Source organism: Babylonia areolata, chromosome 8, assembly GCF_041734735.1.
Source record: "Babylonia areolata isolate BAREFJ2019XMU chromosome 8, ASM4173473v1, whole genome shotgun sequence".
NCBI classification, from domain to species: domain Eukaryota; kingdom Metazoa; phylum Mollusca; class Gastropoda; order Neogastropoda; family Buccinidae; genus Babylonia; species Babylonia areolata.
In genome coordinates, this window is record NC_134883.1 from 22,296,985 (window position 1) to 22,322,815 (window position 25,831).

At 42.1% G+C, this 25,831-nt stretch overlaps 3 protein-coding genes across 3 annotated transcripts; all 3 read right to left on the minus strand.

Annotated features, from left to right (window-relative positions):
• Positions 1 to 2,001: 2,001 nt before the first annotated feature.
• Positions 2,002 to 3,827, minus strand: LOC143285011 (uncharacterized). The gene is made up of 2 exons (XM_076592178.1): positions 3,384 to 3,827; positions 2,002 to 3,072 (listed from the first exon to the last, which is right to left on the minus strand). Exons 1-2 carry the CDS (start codon positions 3,825 to 3,827, stop codon positions 2,002 to 2,004), a joined length of 1,515 nt encoding a protein of 504 aa, XP_076448293.1.
• A 4,200-nt stretch (positions 3,828 to 8,027) lies between these two features.
• LOC143285089 (uncharacterized) lies at positions 8,028 to 10,322 on the minus strand. The gene is made up of 3 exons (XM_076592299.1): positions 9,985 to 10,322; positions 9,132 to 9,271; positions 8,028 to 8,564 (listed from the first exon to the last, which is right to left on the minus strand). The coding sequence occupies exons 1-3, from the start codon at positions 10,007 to 10,009 to the stop codon at positions 8,286 to 8,288; spliced, it is 444 nt and encodes a 147-aa protein (XP_076448414.1). The 5' UTR covers positions 10,010 to 10,322; the 3' UTR covers positions 8,028 to 8,285.
• Positions 10,323 to 14,655: 4,333 nt separating this feature from the next.
• LOC143285090 (putative ribosome biogenesis protein RLP24) lies at positions 14,656 to 23,046 on the minus strand. Its single transcript, XM_076592300.1, has 5 exons — positions 22,890 to 23,046; positions 22,016 to 22,202; positions 16,378 to 16,441; positions 15,692 to 15,774; positions 14,656 to 14,793 (listed from the first exon to the last, which is right to left on the minus strand). The coding sequence occupies exons 1-5, from the start codon at positions 22,968 to 22,970 to the stop codon at positions 14,714 to 14,716; spliced, it is 495 nt and encodes a 164-aa protein (XP_076448415.1). The 5' UTR covers positions 22,971 to 23,046; the 3' UTR covers positions 14,656 to 14,713.
• Positions 23,047 to 25,831: the final 2,785 nt, after the last annotated feature.

Here is a 25,831-nt window from a genome sequence, read left to right on the forward strand (position 1 = left end):
GTGAATTAATTTTAGAGATGTCTGGCCACACTGACAAAACTCAGGGGAGAAAACATAAGCAAAAACGAAAACAAAACAAACATACAACAAATTGAGATGACCAATATTTCTAACAGGATCAGTATCACTGCAGTAACTCAAAGAGGCGTCACTGCGTTCGCGGCACAAATTCATATACACTATACCACATCTGCTAAGCAGATGCCTGACCAGCACCATAACCCAACGCGCTTAGTCAGGCCTTGAGAAAAAAAATATATACATTTATATATATACATACATATACTACATATACATGATGGAGTCTCCCGTCGGACCGACGGCACGGTGAGCCGGCAGGCAGGCTTATCTGTCGGTGTGTGGTCTCATATGGGAGAAGAGGTTGATTCGGGATGCGCAGCACTTCCCACAGGTGTTGCAAGTGAAAACGTCTCCAGAAGTTGAGCCCTGCTTCCGACTGACTTCGCTCACTAGAGCGAAGAGCGAGAGCGGTCAAGGGCATCAGTTTCCCAGGAAGCGATGTCTATGTCACAGGCTTTGAGGTTTGTCTTCAAGGTGTCCTTGAAGCGCTTGCAGGGTCTTCCAAGTTCGCGGTGGCCTTCCTACAGCTGGCCATACAAAAGCGTCTTCGGGATCCTGCTGTCTGTCATGCGGACAGCGTGACCTGTCCCGCAGCGTAGCTGGCACTGGATCAGCAGGCTTTCGATGCTGGGCAGGCCGCTCTTCTCTAGGACTGACCTGGAGGTTGGAGACCCTGTCCTGCCACTTTATGCCGCCGAGGATCTTTCGTTGGCATCTCCGGTGAAACTGCTTAAGTTGTTGAATGTGACGGCGATACGTCGTCCATGTTTCACAGCAGTACAACAAGGTGGTCAGCACAACAGCTCTGTGGACTTTGATTTTATATATATATATATATATAAAAGAAAAAAATGATGATGAATGAATGAATTAATTAATTAATGGGTTTTTGTTTTGTAGGACTGGCAGTTGGGGACTTGTGAGGTGGGGTGGTGGTGGCAGAGGAGGTGGGGGGAGGGAGGGGGGCGGCGCTGGTCGGTCAGATTCGGGATTGAAGCACTCCGCCGAGGTTGAGGAGATAACCTCGGGAGGCAGGCTGTTCCAGTCCCTGGCAGTCCTCGGGAAGAAGGAATACTTCCTGTAGTTCGTATTGCATGCCGGGAGGAGATACATCTCCCTGTGTGACTGTCTTGTGGACCGTGCTGGGGTGTTTGGTGTGGGCCTGAATGGGGTGTTGATGCTGACCTCTTCACGATGGTATTTGAAGAAGGTGGTCAGCCTTGCTGCTCTTCTTCTGTCTGCTAGGGTGGACCACTGTAGATGTGTTAGCATGGAGTCAACACTTGAGGTGTGACGGTGGCAGTTCACAACCCATCGAGCTGCATGGCGTTGGATTTTTGTCGATGTTTTTGGCAGTGTGGGGGTCTCAGACAGATGAGGCATATTCTAGAGTGGGGCGAACTAGGGCTTTGTAGGCTGTTTCCTTGATGTTGACGGAGCCCACTCTTAGGTTTCGCCGGAGAATCCCTAAGGTCTTGTTTGCCCTATTTGTTGTATTCAATTGAGGTGTGGGTGTTCCAGCTCAGAGGTCTTGGGAGATGGTGACCCCCAGGTACTTTGTCTCTACTACTCTTTTGAGGTTTTGGCCATGGAGATGGTATGTGCCACTCAGTGTGTTTCGCTTCCTGGAGACATGGAGGGTATGGCACTTGTCTGGGTGGAAAGACATATTCCATTTTGTTTCCCAATCTGCCATGTGGTCCAGGTCTTGTTGTAGCTTCCTTCGGTCTTGGGGAGGAAGTTATAGTTCTGTGGCAGAGAGTGTCGTCTGCAAAAAGCCGTGTTGTTGAGGAGAGTTGTTCAGGGAGGTCATTTATGTAGAGGAGAAAAAGGGCTGGGCCCAGGACTGATCCATGGGGGGACTCCTGATTCTACTGGGACAGCCTTTGAAGAAGCTCCATCAACAACCACTGCTTTCTGTCAGTTTGCCAGGAAGTTCTTGATCCATTCATGGACCTGGCCAGTGATCCCATAATGTCGGAGCTTGTGGATTAGAAGGGAGTGGTAGTCCTTGGCAAAGGCTTTAGAGAAATCCATCTCTAAGACGTCTGACTGTTTCCCCTTCTCCATGTTGTAGGATAGCTCGTCCGCAAGCCCCAGCAGTTGGCTTTCACAAGACCTGCTTCGCCGGAAACTGTGCTGTTCCTCGCGCAGGATGTTGTTTGCCTCTGCAAATCCCATGATTGTGCTTACCACAATGTGCTCTAGGATTTTGCACGGGACACTCGTGAGGGAGATAGGGCGATAGTTTTCAGGTCTGTATCGTTCACCTTTCTTGAACACAGGAAGGACGTTTGCCCTTTTCCAATCCTTTGGAACAATGCCTGTGTTGATGGGGGACTGAAAGAGAAGCGTCAGACCTGGGGCAATTTCATCTGCGATTTCCTTCAGGAGGCGAGGGGTGATTCTGTCTGGTCTAGGGGCTTTGCTCGGATTTAGGCCTTTTAGCAGCTTCCTGACTCCTGCTACTGAAATGTGGATGTGGTCACATGTGGGTCCCTTGGGCTCAGGACTCATGCCAGTCCAGGTCTCAACTTCCTCTGGTGAGCAGGACAATTTGCTGCTGAATGCAGACTGAAACTGCGCATTCAGCACTTCTGCCTTGTCCTTTGCTTCTGAGACTAGCTTGCCAGCTACTTTCAATTGAGAGACACTGGCTGCTTCCGTGCACTGAGACTTGATGTATGTCCAGGATGCTTTCTTCGTATGTCTAGAATGCTTTCTTCGTTCCAGGCTTTGTTTCTTGGCTGTCAGATATCCGGTTTTCAGTGTAGGACCAGTAGGCTCTTCGAAGTCTGCACTGAACTTGGCGTTTGACGGTTCTGACGGATTTTCTCGTCTCCGCCATATTCCACAATTGGACGAACCATTGCTTTGTAGGCCAGCTCTTTGGTACGGCTGGAGCACACCTTCAAGTTCCTTCTCAAGAAGCCCAGTCTTGTTGGCCTTAGCGCAGATGTTCTCGATGTGCTGAGTGAAGTCCAGCTTAGTCTCCAGCATGACAGTCTCCACATGATGCCCCGGCTTGTGTTTGTGTGTGTGTGTGTGTGTGTGTGTGTGTGTGTGTGTGTGTGTGCTGGTGTGTCACGGCAGTCAGTGTGTGAGTGTGTGTGCGGAGGGTTATACATCAATTGCCGCCCGCTGTCTTTTTCCATCTTTTGTAGAGTCCATCTCTGCTCCTGATCAGTTTCTTGGTGTTGTAATCCACCCATGGCTTGCTGTTCTTCCGTTGGTCGGAGGGTGGTGACTGGAATGTGTGCCTCGACAGACGAGTGGAGTTTTTCCTTCAGTTCTGTCCACACTTCTTCTGGATCACTTTTGTCATTGTACTTTGATATAATGTCATCAGACAGCTGTTTGGTAGCTCGACGTAGATTTGGCCAGTCAGCCTTGTTGTACTGTGGGACAGGCCGTCGGGTCTGCTTTTGGTGGACTGGGTGGGTTTGGAATTCCATGTATGGGATGTCATGGTCTGAGAGTTCTGGCATGCTCTCAACCCTGGGAACAAGTGAGGGATGATTTGGAAGGAACAGATCAAGGGTGTTTTCTCCTCTTGTGGGAAAGGTCACCATCTGTTCCAGGCCGAGGTCTTGGATGGTGTCTATGAACTTGTGGTGGAGGGTTGGGTACCTGGAGGTGAACTTCAGTCTGACATTGACCCAGTCCATGACTGGGAAGTTGAAATCCCCGCCAATGACAATATGGGCTCCAGTGGCCACCGCTCGTCGGGTAGATATAGTGTTCATAATTCCTCTGATGGGTTTAACGACAATAAATGAGTTTTCTGAGTTCACACACACACACACACACACACACACACACACACACACACACACACACACACACACACACACACACATGCACCACAGGCATTTTTTTTTTTTTTAATTTGAAAAATGCATGCGGACTGATACGGTCAACTCGTTGAGGCTGTACGTTCCGCTGTTTTGTGACAAAAATAACAGTGCTCTCATATTTATGTTCAATTTGCTTTTCATTTTCCAAATTGATAGTAAAGATAGTTGTTTCCTGTTTCTGCTGTTTTGTTTAGTGTTTAGCATCCTAAATTTCTTAAAGTGCCATCGGTAAATATCTCCAGGAATTTAGTACGCTTAAATAGGACTATACCCTACTTTTTTGTGCTGCCCCATCATCTCATCTGCACAGTTTCAGTGGCATTACTCCCACGCCACTCATTCCGAGTCCCCCATACACAGCCAAACCCGGGTTCATAAGTTGCAACCCCAGTCAACCAGGCCCGGAAGATACAGACACTTGCAGTGTTGGTCAGGAAATTTGAGCAACACACCCAAAGACGCATTCGTGAAGTGGATGATACTCGACTGTGTGGTCCCAGTCTTCCCATAAGCCCAAATCACACTCAACGCTGGGTTGGAGCCGGCCGCGGGCCAAACTGAAAACCCACCTCTGCTGGTATTCGAACCCAAGTCCTCCCAGCCGACAGTCCGCGATGTTAACCACTTAGCCACGGTGGCTGGTCCTGCTAATGATTTTGCCTACTGGTTTAATGACTCGTGGCAGTCCTGATTAGTCAGAGACCTGTTTCTGTTTTGTGCTAATGATTTTGTAACAACTCGTGACAACCTTCTCTCTCTCTTTCTCTCTTCATACGACGCCCTTGTGCATGTGATGCTGTTAGTGAGAATGCTGTCAATCAATGAACAATAATATTTACTGTGCATCTTTTCATTAATAAAAAGATAAATGATAATTAATTAAAATCAAAATATATAACATAGGGTTTTATCCGCTGTGTACGGATGCCGAATGGTGAGTTAATTTCGGATGGAGATATCTCTCGCTCTGTGTGTGTGTGTGTGTGTGTGTGTGTGTGTGTGTGCGGGCGTGGATATGCGCACGTGTGTGTGGTGTGTGTCACGTGTGTGTGTGTGTGTGTGTGTCTGTCTGTGATTGTGTGTGTATGTGTGTGAGAGTGAGAGTGAGAGTGAGAAAGAGTGCTAGTGTGAGTTTGAGAGAGTTAGATTGTGAAACAGAGACAGAGTATGTGTGTGTGTGTGTGTGTGTGCGCGCGCGCGCGCGTGTGTGTGTGAGTGTTTGTGTGTGTGTGTGAGTGTGTGTGTGTGTTTGCTTGCATGTGTGCACACGTGTGTGTGTGGTGTGTGTGTGTGTGTGTGTCTGTCTGTCTGTGATTGTGTGTGTATGTGTGTGAGAGTTAGAATGAGAGTGAGAAAGAGTGCTAGTGTGAGTTTGATAGTTAGTTTGTGAAACAGAGTATCTGTGTGTGTGTGTGTGTGTGTGTGTGTGTGTGTGTGTGTGTGTGTGGCAGTGTGTGTGAAAGCAATTAGATAAACAGTTAAAATTGATAAAAGAGTTGGGGGGGTTTCTGACAGTATTTCATATATTTTGAAAGAGGTGCCTTAGGAAGAAACATATAGACCCCAATTCTCAGCTTTTTAGACATTAATTTGGATGTTTACACTGCTCGTTTACGTATTTACGTTTTTTTTTCCTGAAAGCCTTGAACCCCTAGGCTGCCTATATGACGAGATAACTCGTCATGGAAAGCATGTACGCTTCGCTGCCACAATGACGAGATAACTCGTCATCAAAATATTCTGACTTTTCCCTGCTTTGCATTCAGTTCGTTGAAAAAAATGCTGGTAGCTTTAGCTTGAGAAATCTTTCTAGATTCTATTCATAGCTAGAAACACCATCTGCGTCATAAGGCAGTCCTTATTTGAACGTTTCGGTTGGGTTACTGGCCGCAGTCTTTGCCTGGCTCCTCTCCTCGCTCGCTCAACAAAATGTCGGACTGACTCTATGCTCAAGACATGCGATTGTGGCGAACTAAATCAACCAAGATTACTTTCTTTAGCTGAGGCTCAGAAAGAATTGAAGCATTAATTCGAAGGAGAAGACAGTGGTGAACATTTATAGGACGATTTGATAGAAAATTAAGGGAGCAATCAAGAGAGTGGCCAAGATACGTCTATCAGTGTGATGCCGGCTGTTCAGCTCAAGCAGACGACAGAAGTCACCGAATTTTTAGCAGGACACAGTGTGGTCTATTTTCTTGGCACTCAGCCAACACAGTCTGATGAGAACTGGATAAAGTGACCATGTGAAAGGGGTGAAGTGGAGGGGGGTGGGGACTGAGGGGGCGTGGCCTCACATCCATATCATCACTTGCAGAAGTCACAATGCATTATGTATCTATTTCTTTTTCAGTTTTTTTATATTGTGGTTGTTCTAGTATGATTTTGTGTGTGCAGATATCCATTTGTCCAGAAAATATGATATTTTAGTGCAAATTACCTGACTAATGTTTGTAATGAACAAGTTGAAAATGTGACAAAAAACAAAACACTGATTTCAAAACAACAGCATGTCACTAAAATATATATTTAATGGGAAAACATCATGTCTTTTGTATTCTTTATTCATTTCCATTTCAGAAAATATATACTTTTATGGGTCCTTCTCCAATAACAAAGAGCACAGATTTTTTTGAAAATTTATACCCGTTTTTTGGGAAAAAAAACCCTGGCAAATAGATTTCACTTAAATCTTATTTTCCTGGCAGTGAAAGGGTTAACTTTTAGCCAGCCAGAAGGACTGCCGACCCTTTTGACTTAAAGCTTTGGAGTCTCATAATCAACTAGCTTATTTTCTTTCCAGTGAGGATGGAACTTTCAAGTCAGTTGAGAGCAAAAATTTAAAATAGTGATGCTGTACATGAACTGTTTGCTTTCTCACAAAATGCCACAAGCGTTCCAAATGAAGCAGGCTGTTTGACAAAAGATTCCCATTGCGCTTTTTATCCAATCAGATTCATGAATGTTTTACATATATTAATCATTTGTCTATTTATTTTTTATTTGTTTATTTTTGTTTGTTTTATTTTTTGTTTCCTCATCTCATTCATTCCATCCTCTTTGTATGCCTGTCTCCTTCTCTGTCTCAGTCGTCTCTGTCCCTGTCTGAGTGTCTTTACTTTGCGTTTGTGAAAGCATAAATACTTGCACTATTGTATTTATGGGCATTGTCTGACTGTTTTAGAGCCCAAGTACGTTTCCACTTCTATCTAACATCTCCTTGTCAATGGTTTCCCCCTCTCTTCCCTCTCTCATGTCATTTGGCTGGCTCTTAAGGCCTATCATGCCAGTTGGGTTTGTGCATAGGTCAGGCATCTGCCCTAAAAGGCAGAAAAAAAAGGTGTATTAAATGGATCAGTCCACATGATTTGATGCCTCCTTGTAACAGAATCTGAAGTTTATAAATTCTGAACATAGTGTTGTAACTGGTGCCCTTATTTTGCTTTGAGAATAATTTTCATTTCTTCTTCATGTAATGTTCTTTTAGCTATTCGATCTAACAAACAATTTTGGGCCACAAGAATATCAACAGCTGTTACAACAAACACATTTTGTTTGTTTTAAATCACCAGGATCATCATTGGAGGATGCAGCACTTGTTGGTCTCCATTCCTTGTGTGTGTGTGTGTGTGTGTGTGTGTGTGTGTGTGTGCGTGCCTATGTGTCCATGTGTGTCTATGTGTGCAGAAAGAGAATGGTGTATAGCAGACATTTGGTGATACGGATACAAAGAAGAAGTGTGTGCTTCTGTGTGTGCTTCTGTGTCTGTGTCTGTGCAGATTCAAACAATCAACAGATATGTATTTGTTGATTCATTCTATAAATTAGGTTGTGTCCTGCTTCGTGTTATCAGAGCGGACACTGCTGTAGATCTCAGGAGATATAAATGTATGGCTTCATGACAACTTGATATTGATAGTTCCTTGTGACTGCTGGTACAAGAGGCTCAGATAAAATCTGGTGTGGTCATGGAAGTGGGGATGAGTGGCATGGCAGTTGATTGAACAGAAACACACACACACACACACACACACACACACACACACACACACACACACACACACACACACACTTTACAATCAGATGTTTCAATGTTTTATCACAGATCATTTCTTTTACCAAAAATTAGGCATAGCAAACTGTTTGCAAGTCTTTTTCTTCGTGTATTCAAGATAAATTCTACATTAATTAATTCTCACAACATCTATTACATACAAGTAAAAAGTGTATAAAATATCTCTCTCTCTCTCTCTCTCTCTCTCTCTCTCACACACACACACACACACACACAGAATCACACACACACACACACAGATATCATTAATGATCTTCATGGTGGACCCTGAATTATCTTAAATCATCATCATCAAAAAGATCTCCTATGTTTGAGAGCATAGGCATCGTCTCATTGTGAACCTCAGCCTCCACTAGATATCCTAAATACCCTGAGTCTTCAGTAAAATCATCTGAATCATCTTCATCATTTTGAACTATTTGTACAGAACTAGCCCTTTGTTCATCCATTGCAGCTGGTTCTGCCACAGTCATGTGAGATGATGGTACATACTTAGTTGAATCATGTACATCTGAGATGTTAGTCATACCAGCTGGCAGAGGGTTCAGTTCCTGAAAGCAACAAATTATGTTTTATATTCAACAGGAATAGCTTACACATGATACTACAAATACACACATTTGCACTTTCACAAAAAACACATGCACACACACACATACACAATCACACACACATGGCACACACTCATCACACACATACATGCACAGGCACTCATGAACACACAAGCATGGACACACACACACACACACACACACACACACACACACACACACACACAGCACAGCACAGCACAGCACAGCACATGAGTATGCTTATTCACATATTCATGTTTTGAAATAACTGAGCTATGCCACACTTAAAAAGTGTGTGATGACAGTGATCAGCATAATAACAACTACACTTGCTCTCTCCATATTTTTCTTTCCATTGAATGTTTTCCCAAAGAAATTAGTGAATCATGCAATCAACTGCCTGAGACAAAAAATCAGAATCACACCAACAAACAAACGCTACAAAGAAATACCTAAGGTGAGATACAGTGTGGTGCAAGTATTAATATAAGAAAATTTAATACAATATTGTGCATCTCCAGTTTTCTTTGGTTGATTTATACATACCCTGTACTTGTACAGCCAAAGGGCAAGCACTGTAATGGGGTCAGAGGGCTGAAGCTCAGTGATTTTTGCCAAACCCAATGGCAACACCTGGCCCAACTCTCGCTGCAGGTATCCAGTATCCCCCACATCTTTCACTTCACCTGCTCACCAATGATGTGTTTATCTGTTAACACTGGCAGTGAAAAGTACACTTCCAAATTCTGAATAGTTTTTATACCTCACCTCATCGCCCCCCCCACCCCACCCCCACCTCCTCCCCTTTCCCCACAAAAAAAAACTCCTGATATACTCAATATTGTGTGATTTGTTCCTTTTTTTTCTTTTTAGATGACAGTAAGTCATGTAAACTATAAAATAAAACTAACAATGTATCACCCTTTCATCAGTCTAATTCTTTGAAAAAAAGATAATAGTATTTTAATCAGTATATTTTACACTGTACTGAATTACAAAAAACAAAAACAACAACTAACAACAACAACAAAAAACAAAAACAAAATCACACACACACACACACACACAAAGTCAATATCTTCCATAAAGGCCTAGAAGCTGAGAACTATCCATCCAATCACAACTATGTGACCTGCCCTCACTGTGACTGCTATGTGCATTATTTTGGGCTGAGTCATACCTTTCGTTTGGCAACCATTATGATTGTGTGTGTGTGTGTGTGCGAGTTCGTTTGTGTGTGTGAGGAATTACCATGTGCACTTTTATATGTCTTTACACTACAATGTAGAATCAAAATACCTCCAAATTCCCCTGTAAAAACAGATAGATGAATAAATTATAAAAGGGGGGGGGGGGATAAATTGGTGTACACACACACACACATCGCTCAAAACCTGACCTTCCTGGCATGCATTTTCATCCATTACGTTCCAAAAGAAACATCACAAGCTGAACCAAACACAACTCGTTATGTTCGTCTCGATTCATCTGATTGGCATTCGATCCACTGTACGATGTCTGACGGAGTTCCAGTCAATAGTTAAAACACAACCAACTAAACCAATAATCTCAAATTGTTGCATGCTTTTACATACAAATAGGTAGGTTACTCGACTCGAGTTTCTTTGTTTTGATACTTAACATGATAATCACGTGTGCTCCCGTTTTGTTTTGCCTTTTCTTTGTATTACTTGAGTGTTTCTGCTTTTCCTCGTCTGCTTTGCGCTCTCATTTTGAGTTGCTATCGTAAACACTGAGGGAGGTATTTGACTTGTCCGTATTTCAGAAGCTGTTTATAAAGAAAACGACATAAATTATTTCTGAATGTGCAACAGTCAGTAAATCATATACGTTTCAACGACTGAAAGCTAAATTTTTTTCAGATGAAATCAACTTCGGATGTTAATGTGAATTATAAAATAATGGACAATAACTACCCCACTCATGAAAGACAACTCGTATCATTTTATTCGTGGATTCTCGTTGGCGCATGTAGTACCATGATCCATTCAGTTGTCCAATCTGTGTCATCAATCACTGACACACACACACACACACCATTAACACCAAGTTATTCAAAACCTCAGACACAGCATCATAATTATTTTATCGTACAATAACATGCCATGTTTAGGAAACAACTTTTGTAAATGTTTTTGGCAAGGGGGAAAACAAAAGTGAAGAAGGCAAGAAAAATTCAGAAAAAGGCTAACTCATGTCGTCTAAGTTGAAGCACAAAGAAAAAGACAGAATACGGCTATGTTGTGTATATGTGTGCGCGCGCACGCGCGTGATTGTAATATTTTTCATCGTTCAATTTAAAGGGAGCAAACCAAGGTACTACGTTCTCTCTCACTCCTTCAGGTTAAACACGTCCGCACAGAGGCGCCTCCACACCACCATACCGCTCGAACACATACGCAATAGAAGAGGAGGGGTCACTGACCTATAAACACGATCTCAGTGAATACGATCTCAGTGGGAGGGGTGCAGGGAAGGAGAGAGAGAAGGGAAGAGAGACAGACAGAGACTGTGTGTGTGAGTGTGTGTGTTTTCTTTTATTTGTATCCGCTAGTGTTTGTGACGGTGGCAGCGTAGCCTTGGCAGACCTCAATAGTTTGGGCCTACTTCGAGCTGACCAGGCCTTCAGAAAGGAACTCTGGCACGTTCTTTCTTGCTGGGGCATTTAGCCTTATGTGCTGCTACCGAACCATCGAAGCATCCACTGAGATACAGACCTTGCAGTGACAGATTTACCCATCGGTTGTGGCTAACCCGGCAAGCCAAAACCTGTCTTTACAAGCTATTTGTCCCATTTTATCAACATACGTAATAGAAAAAAAAAAAAAAAAAAAAAAATATATATATATACATTGAGATACAGAGACACTATGGCAGATGGATGGATTTAAAGACAGCTATATGGGATTAAAGCCTAAGCTTGCGATGCAGCGGACAGGCAGGTGGCTGTACCAAGGTGCACTGTTTCATCAAAGCATTATTGGGGTTTAGCGACTCCCTTGTATGTTTCACTTTCATCATGTGCCCTGTAATTAGTACACTGCCTATCTTGTGACCCAGCAACCTTGTTACCGCCATTGTAGTAACCCCTTCCTCCCCCAAAACACACACCTCCACCAGCCTCACTCCCCCATGGTCCACCCCACCCCACACATCATTCCACCAGCACAAAACTGACATGAATGACACCAGACCACATGTCTAATTGTAAATGTGTGTCCTGCTAAAACGTGCTCATTATCTGATTGACAGCACTTCTCATTTCACTTGTCCACACCTAACGCTTAGCAATCCTGTGGTGTTCACATTCATGTTCCACCTTCCACCCAACACACACACTTATGCATTCTTGCACAAAAGATTTGCTGGAAAATATCCAACCAATGCTGCCATGCAGAAGAGATATAAGCTTGTTTTAATGCTTCTGGATTTTTTTTCCCCTTGTATGCACAACGCTTTCCTTGTGTGTACATGTATCTGCATGTGTAAGACATAGCCCCTAAATAACTTCATTTTTTCCCCTCAAGATCTGCCTCTCTTCCTTCTCCTTTACCTACATCTTTTCTTCACACATCCCTTTTCTTTTCACTGAATATAATAACCAGGTATGTAAACAGTTTGATGTCCACAAACCTGAAAAAAACCACATTTGTATCCACTGTTATTTTGATACCTTCTGATGGTGGGGTGTATTTTAGCGTTTGCACAAACACCTCTTCAGTTAAGAAATTACTTCCTGATGTACTTTCTTCAAATTCCAGAGACAAGTTAAGTCTAGCATGGTTTTTTTGTTTTGTTTTTAAAGGGGGGTGGGGGTGATGAGTGGTGTGGACAATGTACCAAATCAGTGCTTTCTCAGAGTGACATTACTGTCATGCTGCTTGTCTCCTCCATATGCAGGCTTATTTTGTTACTCTCCAAACACAGTCTACCACAGGAACTAATGTCAGATTGCTTTCAAAAGAAGACCCTGTACTTCTCCCAAGTCACTTTGTTGGGATTGAATATTGCCCGTGCAATTCTGTTTCTTTACCATGCAGAGCTCACTATAAACAAAACAACTCACCGATCATGTTGTTTTTTTTATCAGTAAGCTGGACTGAATGTTTCCCTCAGATGTCACTGTAATATATATGTATGTTTATATTAATGTGTGTATGCACATGTGTGCACGAATGCACATGTTTGTGGCATTGAGGATTCCAACAACAGTGAGATACTAGCAAGAGTGGTGTACATTATCTTGTTTCCTATGCAGATTATGCAGCTTGGTGACTGCCCATTTTTTGTCATTTTGAGCACATACAGTTTACTCATTGGTGAAGTGATGAGTTAATAATAGTTTGCACAGGACAGGAATGTCAGACCCTTGCCGGAGTCTGCACTAGTTGGGTCACGGTTAAGTATGTGTAATTAAAATATTGATTGTAAAGTCAACTGATAAGCCCATCAGATGTTGACAGACAATTGCACAGTCAGTATGATTGCTTACTGGACCAGCCACCGTGGTTAGTGTTACAGACTGACGGTTGGAAGATTCAGGTTTGATTCTCAGCTGAGGTGATTGGGGTTTTTTTGGCCTGAGCTGAGTGTTAGGGGCTTAATGGGGAGACTGGACCAGAAGTCATGTTGAGTATCATTCACTTCACAGATGCATCTTTCAATGTGTTGTTCAAATTTCCAGACAAAGGTTGCAAGTGTCTAACTCTCAGGCCTGGTTAATGCCAGGATATCATAAAAATTCATGAACAGTCTTGTTATTTAGTCCCAAACCTAAAATGGACCTCCACAGCAGCATCGTCATTCAGCATCAATATAGAAATAAAAAAGAAATCTCAAATTCTGTAGCCTTTCATACACTGCTCTCATGGTGACCTTGGGCTCTCCCTTTCATTTCCATGACAAGGAGAATCACGTTGAAAGCCTTTGATAGATTCAAGGGGGACTGTCACTTGATGGTCATGGTGGCCATCCCTGCACTGGGGGGGGGGGGGGGGAGCTCACTCAGTCTGGTTCCATGACTAAGCGATTATTGTCGTCAGTATGGGGCTGTCATGCGTATGCTAAATCGTAACAGGCACTACTGAACTGCCACTAAAGTGACACAGCAGTAGTGCAGGGTTTCCTATGGTGTGTGGCCTCCTGGAGACCTAACATCAATGTTTTCCTGTGGGACTACCAATGCTGGAACTGCGACAGACAAACTCAAGTTAGCTGTGTATGGGGCACTTGGACTGAGGGCATGGGAATATTGCCACTGAAACTGTGATGATGGTGCAGCAAAAATTCAATTCAATGTCCTAAATTCTTTTCCTTTTCTATTTTGCTTGGACTACATGTGTACAGATCTAAGATTGAAAGTGCTCACGTGTAACTGCCTCAAAATCATCCAGGTAATGACTTATGACCAGAAGCTGACTGTTTCTGAAGTATAAACTATTCACTTGAAGGTCAACAGTGAAATACGTCATGCATGCTGGTGATTTTGAAGAAAATGGAATATCCAACGATACACCAAATCTTCGTATTATACCATTGCCAATGTTTTTTTAACAGTACATGTGGACACGCAAAAAATAAAGTTTTGCAGTTGCTTCAACTTTTCTTCAGGGTTAAAAACTACCACAGATGAAAGAGCATTGTATAAACACAAATCAGCAGAATTTCCCTCTCTGTCTTGAGAATGGTGCAGATGGAAAGCTATTTACTATGATTTTTCTGTTGCCCTTAAAATAGTGCCCACATTATTTGTCTTCCTTCCATCCCCCTTCAAGGCCTGATCAGCACAATGGGTTTATGTGAAGGTCAAGCACCTGCTTCCCAACCCCTCTCCTCCCCCAGCATATGTGGTGAAACATATATGGATCAGTCCGCATGCTTTGACACCTGGAAACTCAAACAGAACCTCCCCCTTCACCAATGTCTCACTGAATTTTTCTTTTTAATCTTTCTGTTTGACAGTCAGTTCAAACATGAATGTAAATATGTGCAAAAACCTTAAATTACCACAGACAGGGTGAAAGATTAAAATGAAGTAAACACAAGTCAGTTTACTTTTTCCAAAGTGACAATATTTATTCATGTACAAGAACTTTCTGCAGTTTGTTTCAATTCACCAGCATATCCTCTTCATCCTTCTCTTCCACCACCTCCACCAGCCTCTCCTCCCTCTTCACCTTGGGTGCCACTGAAAGCAAGAAATAACAAAACAATCAGAACCACTTAAAGAAAAATGTATACTACAATCACGTAGCTTTGATAAAACTGAAAACATGGTAACCAAAATTAATGTCACTAGTATCATAAAAGTCAAACTAATAAAGTAATGAAGTTCAATTCTGAAAAAGCTTGCAGCATGTTGAAAAATAATAAAATAATGCCATTTAAATAAATGTAAAAGCAATAAAGAATGTGTTATTTGTCAGGCCTCTGGCCCATAACAACAGGAGAGAGAGAAAGAGAGAGAAAACAAGAGATGGAGAGACAGAGGGACAAACAAATCAGCATCAATGACTGCAAGAGACTGCATAACATTCAATGACTGAATGAACAAAGACACTTTATGACATTTAGTCAAAGTTGCAGCCCACATAGACAAAAGTTGTCAAATAAATTAAAAAATTTTTTTTAAAGTAAAAACTAAAAAAGGTTCAATGCTACTGAAACTGAGAAAAGACAGGAAACAGAGGAGTAAAACCATCACGAACAAGAAAAATATTCTTTGGTCAAGTGGTAAAATAGGAATTCTGATACAAAGGTCAAACACACACACATCTATATATATGTACACACACACACAATGACACATCCACATGGTACTCATATATACCCACAAAATTATATGCTCAGAAAACAAATTCATCACACTGAAACATATCATACAGACACAAAGAGTAGTCAAGTGGATTTTTCAGCACTAGTATATGTTACAACATAGTTGATTTGAACTTGCCATTGGCACTTAAAATGTATAAAGTCCAAAAGGTTCGGATTTTGAAGTCCAGACAGACACATACTAAACAAAACTACGTCTGATAATTTCCGTTAACTATTCTTTCGTTGACACTGTTAACTTTTGTACATACCTGTTTGTGGTTTCAGCAAGTGAATATTCTTCTCCAGGATCTTGGCTCCATGCTCCAAACGTAACTTCTTGCCCTTAGTAAGTCTGCAAATACATGTAACATGCAAGTATATGAACGAGTAAATAAGACATTGCCTTTATGGATGGGCAGCATTTTCAATCCAAGATTTGATACTCACTTAAAAATGTATATGTCACTGTAAGCTGCTCTTGGAAACTAATATATCTAGCAATTCCATACCAGTGAGTGAATGTGAGAATACATTACGATTATGTCTTCAAAAAAATCATCTTTGATTACAATAAGAGGATAGAACTGACCTGATAATAAATGAGAGAAATGATTTTGTGTTTTGTTGCTAAGTGCCTAACTTGTACAACCCTCTTGGATTACAAGTTACAGTCTTCTTGTTTTGTTCCTGGCCATGTTTGTATAACTATCAGACTCAGAAATAAAGACTGCTGCCAAGTAGGTAAAAAGTAAGAACACCTTGGCAATCTTTTTTTTAATAATAAAAAATGTACCCACAATACCAGCTTCAACTATGTTTTTTTCCTTCAGTTACTAGAAGTACAACAGAACATTAAAAAATATTAGAACTGTAAATTGCTACACACACACACATACACATACACATTCACACTGTCTCCCAATCAAGTAATTTAAAATGAAAAAAAAAATGTTACCTTTCTTTAATGTGATGACCAGCTCTTTTCACTCGGATCTTTTCTATGGCTGCCATAGCTTTCACTGTAAAATAAGAAACAAATAACAAATCAATCACTTCAACAAAGCAATCAATAGTCAACAAATATATCAGATGGAAAATAAAACCAAGCACTGAAGAACTAAGAATTAAGATGCATGTGATGTCTCATACACTTTACAGGGATTAAGATAATTGCACACAAGACTTTTAAAGATGGGATAGTGGTCAAGACGACAACATCCACGTCTAACAACAGTAAAATAAACAAATAAATAAATATACATATATATATATATATACACACACACACACACATACATACATATATGTGTGTATGTGTGTGTGTGTGTGACGCAGCACGTGAAAACCCAGCTAAAGTCACAATTTACCATCTTTTTAAATTTGTGAATGTTCAAATACTTCACGCCCATTAGCTGATGCATTACTCTTGGGAACTTCGGCGTAGATCGTGATCAAACTAACATTTACTAACTGCAGTCATGATATGTACTGCCTCATAATCAGCTAACATAAATCAGCTGGAACACAGACAGTAGATTTATTACTAATATTAGTGTCTGTGGCCTGGAAGCGCAAATCCACTGAATGTTACAACTGAAGTGACAATCATGTCGTTTGAATGCAGCATTACCAACAGCTCCAGCGTCTTGACAAGGATAGAGATTGTGTGTGAAAGTGGTTGAGGGAGTGAGATTTCATGCATGCGTGTATGTGTATGTGGGTGTGTGCACGCGTGCATCTACATATGTGTGCACATTTGTGTGTTTTGTGCATGCTTGCATGTGTATGTGTGCGTAGGTGTGCCTTTGTGTATATTTGTGTCTGTGTGCTTGTGTGCCAATGTGTACGTGTGCGGTTTATGGACATTTGTGTGTCTGAAACAATATTTTTTATCACCATCTGATAACAGTGTTTATCAGATGGTGATCAAAAATATTATATGTTTCAGATTCATATCAGTACTTCTAACTCCCCCTCCCTTCCCTTTGTCACTTTTGATTTTGTTGTTGTTCAGCAGGAATTGCGCATAAACCATGGCTTTGGCTTGTTGGCAGAAGCAAAAGAAAAGCAAGGAACACAAGGAGTAGCTGTTTGTAAGCAAACTATCAATGCTTTCCATCAGCCGCTGTGGCGAAGTGGTTAGCGTCGTGTACTGACGCTGGGAGGACGCGGGTTCGAATCCCAGCAGAGGTGGGTTTTTCAGCCCATGACCGGCTCCTACCCAGAGTTGAGTATGCTGTGGGCTTAAATGGGGAGACTGGGACCACACAGTCAAGTGTCATCCACTTCAAGGATGCGTCTTTGGGTGTGTTGCTCTAATTACCTGACCAACACTGCAAGTGTCTGTATCTCTCGGGCCTGGTTAACGCCGGGATATCATTATGACAGGAAGCGTAGAATACAGCCTTGTCATGCAGTCCCAAACCAAAATGGACCTCCACAGCAACATCCTCCTCCTCCTCCTCCTTCATCGTCATCAATATATATATAAACAAAATAGTCTCAAAGTCTTTGGCCTTTCATGCCCTGCTCTCATGGTGACCTCAGTTTTGATACCCCTCCACTTCTGTGCTTGGGGTGAGTCCTGTCAATGTCGTCAGTGTCGGCAGATTCATGGGGGACTGCTGTTTGAGGGACGTGGTGGCGGTCTCCACTCTGGGAGGGACACTCACTCAGTCTGGCTCCGCGACTAAGCCATTATTGTTGTTAGTACGGGGATTAGAAGGTGGTGTCCTAAGTACATTAAAACAGAACAGGCACCACTGAACACCACCAAAGTGACTCAGCAGCAGTGCAGGGTCTCCTCTGGTGTGTGGCCTCCTGGCAACCTAACATCGATGGTTCCCTGTGGACTGCCGACGCTGGAACTGTGACGGACGAACCTGGGTGTGACCGTGTATGGGGGAATCTAAATGAGCGGCGTGGGAGTAATGCCACTGAAACGGTGCAGATGATGGGGCAGCAAAAAACAAAACAAAACAAAACAAAAAAAACAACTATCAATGCTTTCCTGATGATGATGGATAACCAAAGTGCCTGAGTACATCATTGAGCAGTTTGTTGACCTGTTGTTTGATTGTCTGAGCAAGCTGTGTGTCGTCAGCATTGTCAGACAGCCTCTCATCTCTAATGAAAACTTCGGAAAATATTCCACCCACATCAGCAGCTCTTGAACAACACACACAGAGAGCAGTTTATCCGAGAGAGTGCTTACATCTGGAGGTAGAACGGTGGGGATTACAAAAAGGAGAGGGGAAGACCTTTGTGGACCATTTTCCAAAAGCTCAAGAAACTTTATGTGAACTGATTCACTGCTGCACAGTGGTGTGCAGAGAAAGGTGCAAATGTTGCAAGACCAGCTTAAAGTGCACATCCTTGCGTACACGGTAGGGGCTGTCACAAAGACCAAACATTGCCCACTTGGAAAGAGACAACCCAACTAGTCGAGAAGGGTTTTTCATTAACTTTGTGATACCAGCTTGATGTTTTAGTTTTTCAGTCAAGCTGAAACTATCAAAATTGTTTATTTGGTTTTACAAAGTGCACATTATGTACTTTGCGACTCTTCTAACCACACATCCAATGGCATGCAAGTGGGATTTTCATCTCAAGAAACCGTTTACCACCCCTACCCCCAAACTCTCATCATCCCTCCTTTTCCATTGCCTTTTGATGTCTCAAGAGAGTGATGAATAAATCAAAGCCCAACAACCCCACCTAAACATAAGTCTCTGCTACAGATCTCCTTCACAATTTTTGTGATATGGCCTAGTGTCCTAATGGCAGATGCAAGCAGACAGCAACCGGTCTGGTGTTGTGATTGGAATGGACTGGTCACTTTTGTAACTTTTGTTATCACAGTGTGCCAGTCAGTCATATATCTGATCATGTAAGTGTGTTATTGGATCAGTCGTTTACAGTCAAAATCAGTAACAAGATCACTACCTGGAAGAACAGGACCTTGGCTGATGGGTAAAAGCAGAAATACAAGTTTTTAAACTTCTGAGGACTGTGTTAAAGTCATTTGTTGTGCTTTTTAGTACCATAGCAAGTATGATCTGAAACGAGGAGAACAGTCTTACTGTATTTCCCACATTATCAAATATCTGTTTCGATAGTTACAATAGCATGATTATATGCAGTTACCACGACCAAATGAAATGTATGTTGTTGTTCAGACACACAGAGATATCTTTCAGGCCTAATAATGGATTTGCTGGTCAAGGCCATCACATCTTGCTGTGACCATATTACAGATGATTTAATCAATCTCCTGACATGTGGCTGATAGACTTTAAACAACACCAATTCAATTAGATTCCAGGTAATCAGAGTATTTATGAATATAGCTAATACAGATCTAGTGCAACACAGTACTTGTGTGAATGGTCACAAGTAGTGTGATAAACAAACACTGTTTAGAACAGTAGTCACCATAATGTAGTCAGTGTATGTAATGACCTAATTAATTTCAAGACTAAATTTAGCCATTTGAAGAAAGTGCTGGTAGGTCTATATGAACCTCAAAATGTTCAGATAGTATCAGAGTACATATGTGCAACACATATATTTTCAATCAGTTGTCTCTGGCTACAAATTTTATACATGTCTTCAAAACATTTTAAATTACGGGTTAGCCGGTCAAGACCATCTGGTTATACTGTGGCCAAATAACATGTTTAGTGCTAAATCTGTTAAGCAATGTGCCTGAAACGAATAATATACATAACACACTGATTGTTTGAAAGTCAAAAGTGATGCTCAAAGGAAAGACATTTAGATCTGAAGTTACAGTGGCGCAGCCGGTGCGTGAGGGGTAACATACTTTCATAGCTATTTGTAGCCAAATGAGGAAAGTGTCAAGATGCCTATTGCCTAAATATGTTCAGATAGGGTCACAGTTCAAGTGTGCAACAAGTCATGCTTTCACTTCACAACCTAATTGTTGAGATTCGTTGAGAATTGCTGCGAGCTGCTTAGCAGATGTTTTCAAAGACGCCATATTTGTTTCCTTCAAGTTGCGGATATTATGAACACATAGGTCCTTTGACGAATTTTTTTGAGTCACACACACCGCAGAATGAAATACAACCAATTGAACTATTCCACAGAAAGCCTGAACTTTATGAATTTTTCTAACTTTGAGTCAGAAACTTGGCTAAATTTGAAGAATCGATGGGACCCAGCTAAAGTCGCAACTCACAGAGGGTAACCAGTAAAACTGTTGAAAACTGACCACATTCACACACTATCTTGAGTCAGAAGGTCTAGGGGAGACGATCAAGGCCTGTTCACTGCTCTTTTCCACATATTACTCCGCAGACCGGAATTTCCCTGTCTTCGTTGCTTTCAGCATGCAACTGAAGTAGGGCAAAAGAGTGCAGTGGGTTTTTTTTTTACATGGTTTTGACATGCATGCACCTGAAAACATTGAAAATACTACAGTTTCAGGGTGTTTTGTGCAAAGATACTTACTGACAGCAAAAATAAGACTTTGAAGATGCAATATTTATAAAATTTCAAAAACCCCATCTTCATTATTTTTATCCTAACCACTTGTTTTTGTGTACAGCTAAGAATTGCTGGATGCGACTTTAGCCGGATTTTCACGTGCTGTGTCACACACACACACACACACACATATATATATATATATATAAAGTAAGAAAAGTCTGATGATAGAAATTCGTTCTGCAATTCAAATGATTTAAATTTCACACACAGACTAAGCCTCCATTCCACTAGACACTCAGTATTTATTTCATATTTGTGTGCTAATCTTTCAAATAACTTTGAAAATGATAACAAATGATGGTCCTAATAACTGATTAACTAAAATGCACAGTTTATTACTAGAGAGTCAGTTCATTTTTTATTTCATTTCACTTCATTTTATGAAATAAGATTTTCTTTCATTGTGCTGAAACCCTTCTCTTACTTAGTGGATTCACAGTTGTGTGCTAAATGTATAGAACAACATTCCAATACATGAATTAACTGCATTATCATTATGCAAAGGACTAAGACCTGGTATTCCACTAAAGGAGCGAAGAAAACCCAGTTTACATGTGGTCCAACCACAGGGTCCTTGTTCCTGCTAAACAAATCCTTGATAAAAAGATTGACCACCAAGCTGTCACTCCAAAACATGATTTATCCAGGAACATTTTCACTTGAGTGGTTCCCTGGGGTTAGTTGCATAACCAGTCTTAAAGCACTAAGTCTGCTTAGCTTAAAATGTTCTCAAGTCTGTGGAATTAGCACAGAACATTAAACAAAAGTGCTGATAAAAAGTGATATAGTATCAGTGCTGAGATCCAGCCCTGGTTAATGGAAGACACATACTTAATTACTTTTAATATATATCAACAAAAACGAAACAATAGTTGGAAATCTGGAGACTGAGAAGACAGGAACTGGAGGACAAAACAAGAGAAAACAAATTCAACTTAAGAAAAATGAAAGACAGACCGAGTTGGGGATAGGTGAGGTAAAGAAAAAAAAGAGAGCAAAATTATGCAAATGAAAATAACAGGACAGTTTAATAACTTTAAAAAAGTGAGATTTATAAGAGCTATTTCTTATAAACTTACTTGTTTTCTGCATCAGTTCTTGTGAGTGTTTGACTGGCTCATTGCGTCGCTTTTCAAACTCATAGACTGGATCCACTGTCAGATCTTTGCCAGTGGCTTTTCTGTAGGCTTTGGTCCATCTTGTTTTTCTTGGGTTGCGTTTCTTCTGGAATGCCTTATGGCACTTGGACCGGCAAAATCTGAAGATCTGATCATAAGCACCAGCTGACAATCAACATCTTTGTTAAACAAAACCAAAGAATATAGTTGAAAACTTTAAAGACTGTAATCAAATTTTAACAGATGGGCGGTGACTGATTGGTACAGTACAACACTATGATCAAAATGAAAGTAATAAAAATGCTCATCAGCAAAATCATGTCAGGAACTTATGTAACAGAAAATGTTTTTCATTTTGTACCATCTTTTTTTTTTTTTCACACTTTCTTATACCACTATACCCCTTTGCTCCCACCCACCTTCACTGTTTGTTGGCTCATATAGGTAATCTATATTTGAAAATGATTTCAACACTAACTTTCGCTCTATGTGTGTATGGACATACTTCTTTGTTTGCTGAGTGTGGATGCACACGTGTGCCGTGTTTGTGTTTGACGTATGTGTACATTTTTTCATGTACTCATGAGCTCCCTGCCAGGGAGGTTGAGAGTCAATCTACATTATCAATATTATCAGTATCGTCATCATTATCAAGCAATTAAATCACACATAAGAATTTGAAAAAATGGATCAAAATTTCCTAGCATGTCCTGTATCAGATTACTCTTTATCACAATAGGAATGGGCCACGAGTCGTACAGAGTTGACATGGACCTTCGATTTGGAAATGAAAGACTTTATAATATAACATTTATCATAAAGAACAAACACTTACTTTACAATCATTGCGCACAAACTGCATCCCATGTCCAGGATATATTGTAGAACTGCAAAAATAACACTTTTCGAGACGCATTGTGACTCCGTTCGTCCGCCTTCCCAAAACGTGAACAATTAAACGGAAGTTGCGTTGTTGATTGCAACTTCCGTTCATTTCAGGTACCACATGTCGTAAAATGCATGTTGTCGTTATCTATTCACCTCTGTGTGTGTGTGTGTGTGTGTGTGTGTGTGTGTGTGTGTGTGTTTGTGTGTGTGTGGGTGTGTGTGTAATACATATTGTGAGAGGACAATAAATTGGCCTCTCATTTGCAGCAGGTGCGTCTGTTTCCGACTGTGCTGAACTGAGCGGATGGACTAGGTTATCTCCCATCGACCACTTGGCTTATACCTCTGAGGTATCGGAGACCTAAGTTGAGTAATGTCTTGGAATGTCGAGAACTAATTAATGAGGGGTTGTAAGCGTCCTTTGTTAATTTTCCCGTCATTAGAAATGTAGGAATATCTTTCTTTATTCTTTTATACCAGCCTAACTTGGCCTAGTTGGTAAGAATTTTTCTCTTTTTTTTTTTGGGGGGGGGGGGGGGGGGCTTTACGTTTTTGTTTCAGAAACTGATGTTATGTTTATTATTTTGTGAATAATAGTATTGTTGGGACTGAATCTGAGGGTACTACAGTGTGTTGAGTAGGGATGAAAATAGTACCTTGGCCATCTTCTTAGAGCCCTGGGTCATGAATGGACGTGAGTGTGGTACGAGTCTACATGCGGGGTGCACTACACAACTGACACTGAACCCTTCACCACCTCGTCCCCCTGCATTGTCAAAGTCAAAATGATTTTTATCGTGTACAATTCTACAACGATATCAAAAGAATTAAATACCTATCCATACGAAGGGGTCATTTCGTAGAGACACATTTCCAATCTGGCCCCTAAAAGGGTAAGGGATGGGTGGGTGGGTGGGGGGGGGGGGGCGGTTCAGCCTCCCAGCGGTCAGCCCGATACTCCCCCGTGTCGATACTCCTCTCCCGGCCCGATGTGGTTCGACCGTTGGGATCGACGAGGACTATCTAGTCATCCTCGGGGTGGGTGGGTTGGGCTCTGTGGGTGCGCAGATGACTGGTCAGGCCAATCCGCGCCCGGAAGGTTCTGACGCAGTGTGGACAGGCGATGGTGGCGGCTGTCTGGGACTTGCTGGCACTGCTTCTCCTGGCCTGTCTGCGTTGCTCTGCTGCAGCGATTATGTTGGCCTCACAGGATTTGGCGCCTTTCTGGACAGCTGAACGTCACTTTGGTCTGTCCATTGCATTCAGCTCCCATGTGTCGTGGCTGATGTTGAAGGCCTTCAGAGAAGCTTTCAGAGTGTCTTTGAAGCGCTTCTTTTGGCCTCCATGTGAGCACTTGCCATGTTGGAGTTCGCCGTACAGCAGTTTCTTGGGGAGCCGGTGGTCTGGCATGCAAACTACATGGCCTGCCCAGCGCAGCTGGGCCTGCATCAAGATGGTGTAGATGCTGGGCAAGTTTGCACGAGTGAGCACCTCTGTGTCAGGGATCTTCTCTTGCCACTTTATGCCGAGAAGTTTTCTGAGGCTGGTGGTGTGGAAGTGGTTCAGCTTTTTGGCGTGGCGTTTGTAGACCGTACATGATTCACACCCATAGAGCAGTGTGATGAGAACTATGGCCTTGTATACTTTGAGCTTCGTCTCCAGGGTGATGCCTCTCCTGTTCCAAACGTTCTTATGGAGTCTGCCGAAGGCAGCGCTGGCTTTGGCGAGTCTGGCATTCACCTCGTCGTCGATGACAACTGTGCGAGAGAGTGTACTGCCCAGGTATGTGAACTTGTCCACCGCGTTCAGGCGTTCCTGGAGCTGGCTGGTGCATCACCTCAGTCTTCTTTGTGCTGATTGTGAGGCCAAAGTTGTCACAGGCAGCAGAGAACTTGTCGACGCTGTGTTGCATGTCAGCTTCGGAGGCAGCGTTGAGAGCGCAGTCATCAGCAAACAGGAAGTCGTTGACGGTGTCTGTCCTCACCTTGGTTTTTGCTTGAAGCCTCCTGAGGTTGAAGAGTGAGCCATCTGTGCGGTACCTGATGTCAATGCCTACGTCCCGATACTCCCCCGTGTCGATACTCCCTAAGTCGATACTCCCCCGTGTCGATACTCAAAAAGATCCAAAAACAGGCAAATACACATGTATGTATGTATACAGTTGTGACTACTGATAATGCTTTCTGTTTGTTCAAAGATGTGTTGTAGAATGATGAATATGTTATGTGTTCTCCACCAGCCGTCCGCCTTCAGAGTTGAGCAGCAGTACGCGGCTTGTGTGTGGGGGCCATACACACACACACGCGAGCGTGCGCGCGCGTGTGTGTGTCTCAGTAGTGGGGCCCGCTATTGTGTCACTGAGGTGGGCTCGCTGCCTTGTAGTTCTACGGGCTGTATAACATGTAATGGGCTAAAACGCTCTCATCACGACTGAGTGTATATAAACGTGGAAACGCTCTCTCTCTCTCTCTCTCCGTCTCTCATTTTCTTTCTCTGTCTCTCCCCCTCTCTGTCAGATTCTCTCTCCCTCAGTCTCTGTCTCTAGGCTCATTTTCTGTCTATCTGTCTCGATCTCTCCCCTGGCTCCTCTGTCAGATTCTCTCTCCCTCTCTTATTATTATTATTTTTTTTTAAATTCAGTCGATTATGTTCAGTTCATTGTTTTCACCATCATTGTTCAGATTTGTACCCCCATGTCATTAGAGCTGTACATATAATGACATTAAACATCTCAGTGTTAAGCCGTGTTCAGTGTTCAGTGCTCTCTCTCTCAGTGGAGTTATCAAAGAAGGGTGGACACGGAATACAAATGACACCTGGGGCAACAGAATTGTTCTTAATGCTGTTTGCTTATCAGTGATGTTGTTCTCTTGTCTGACACATCCATTG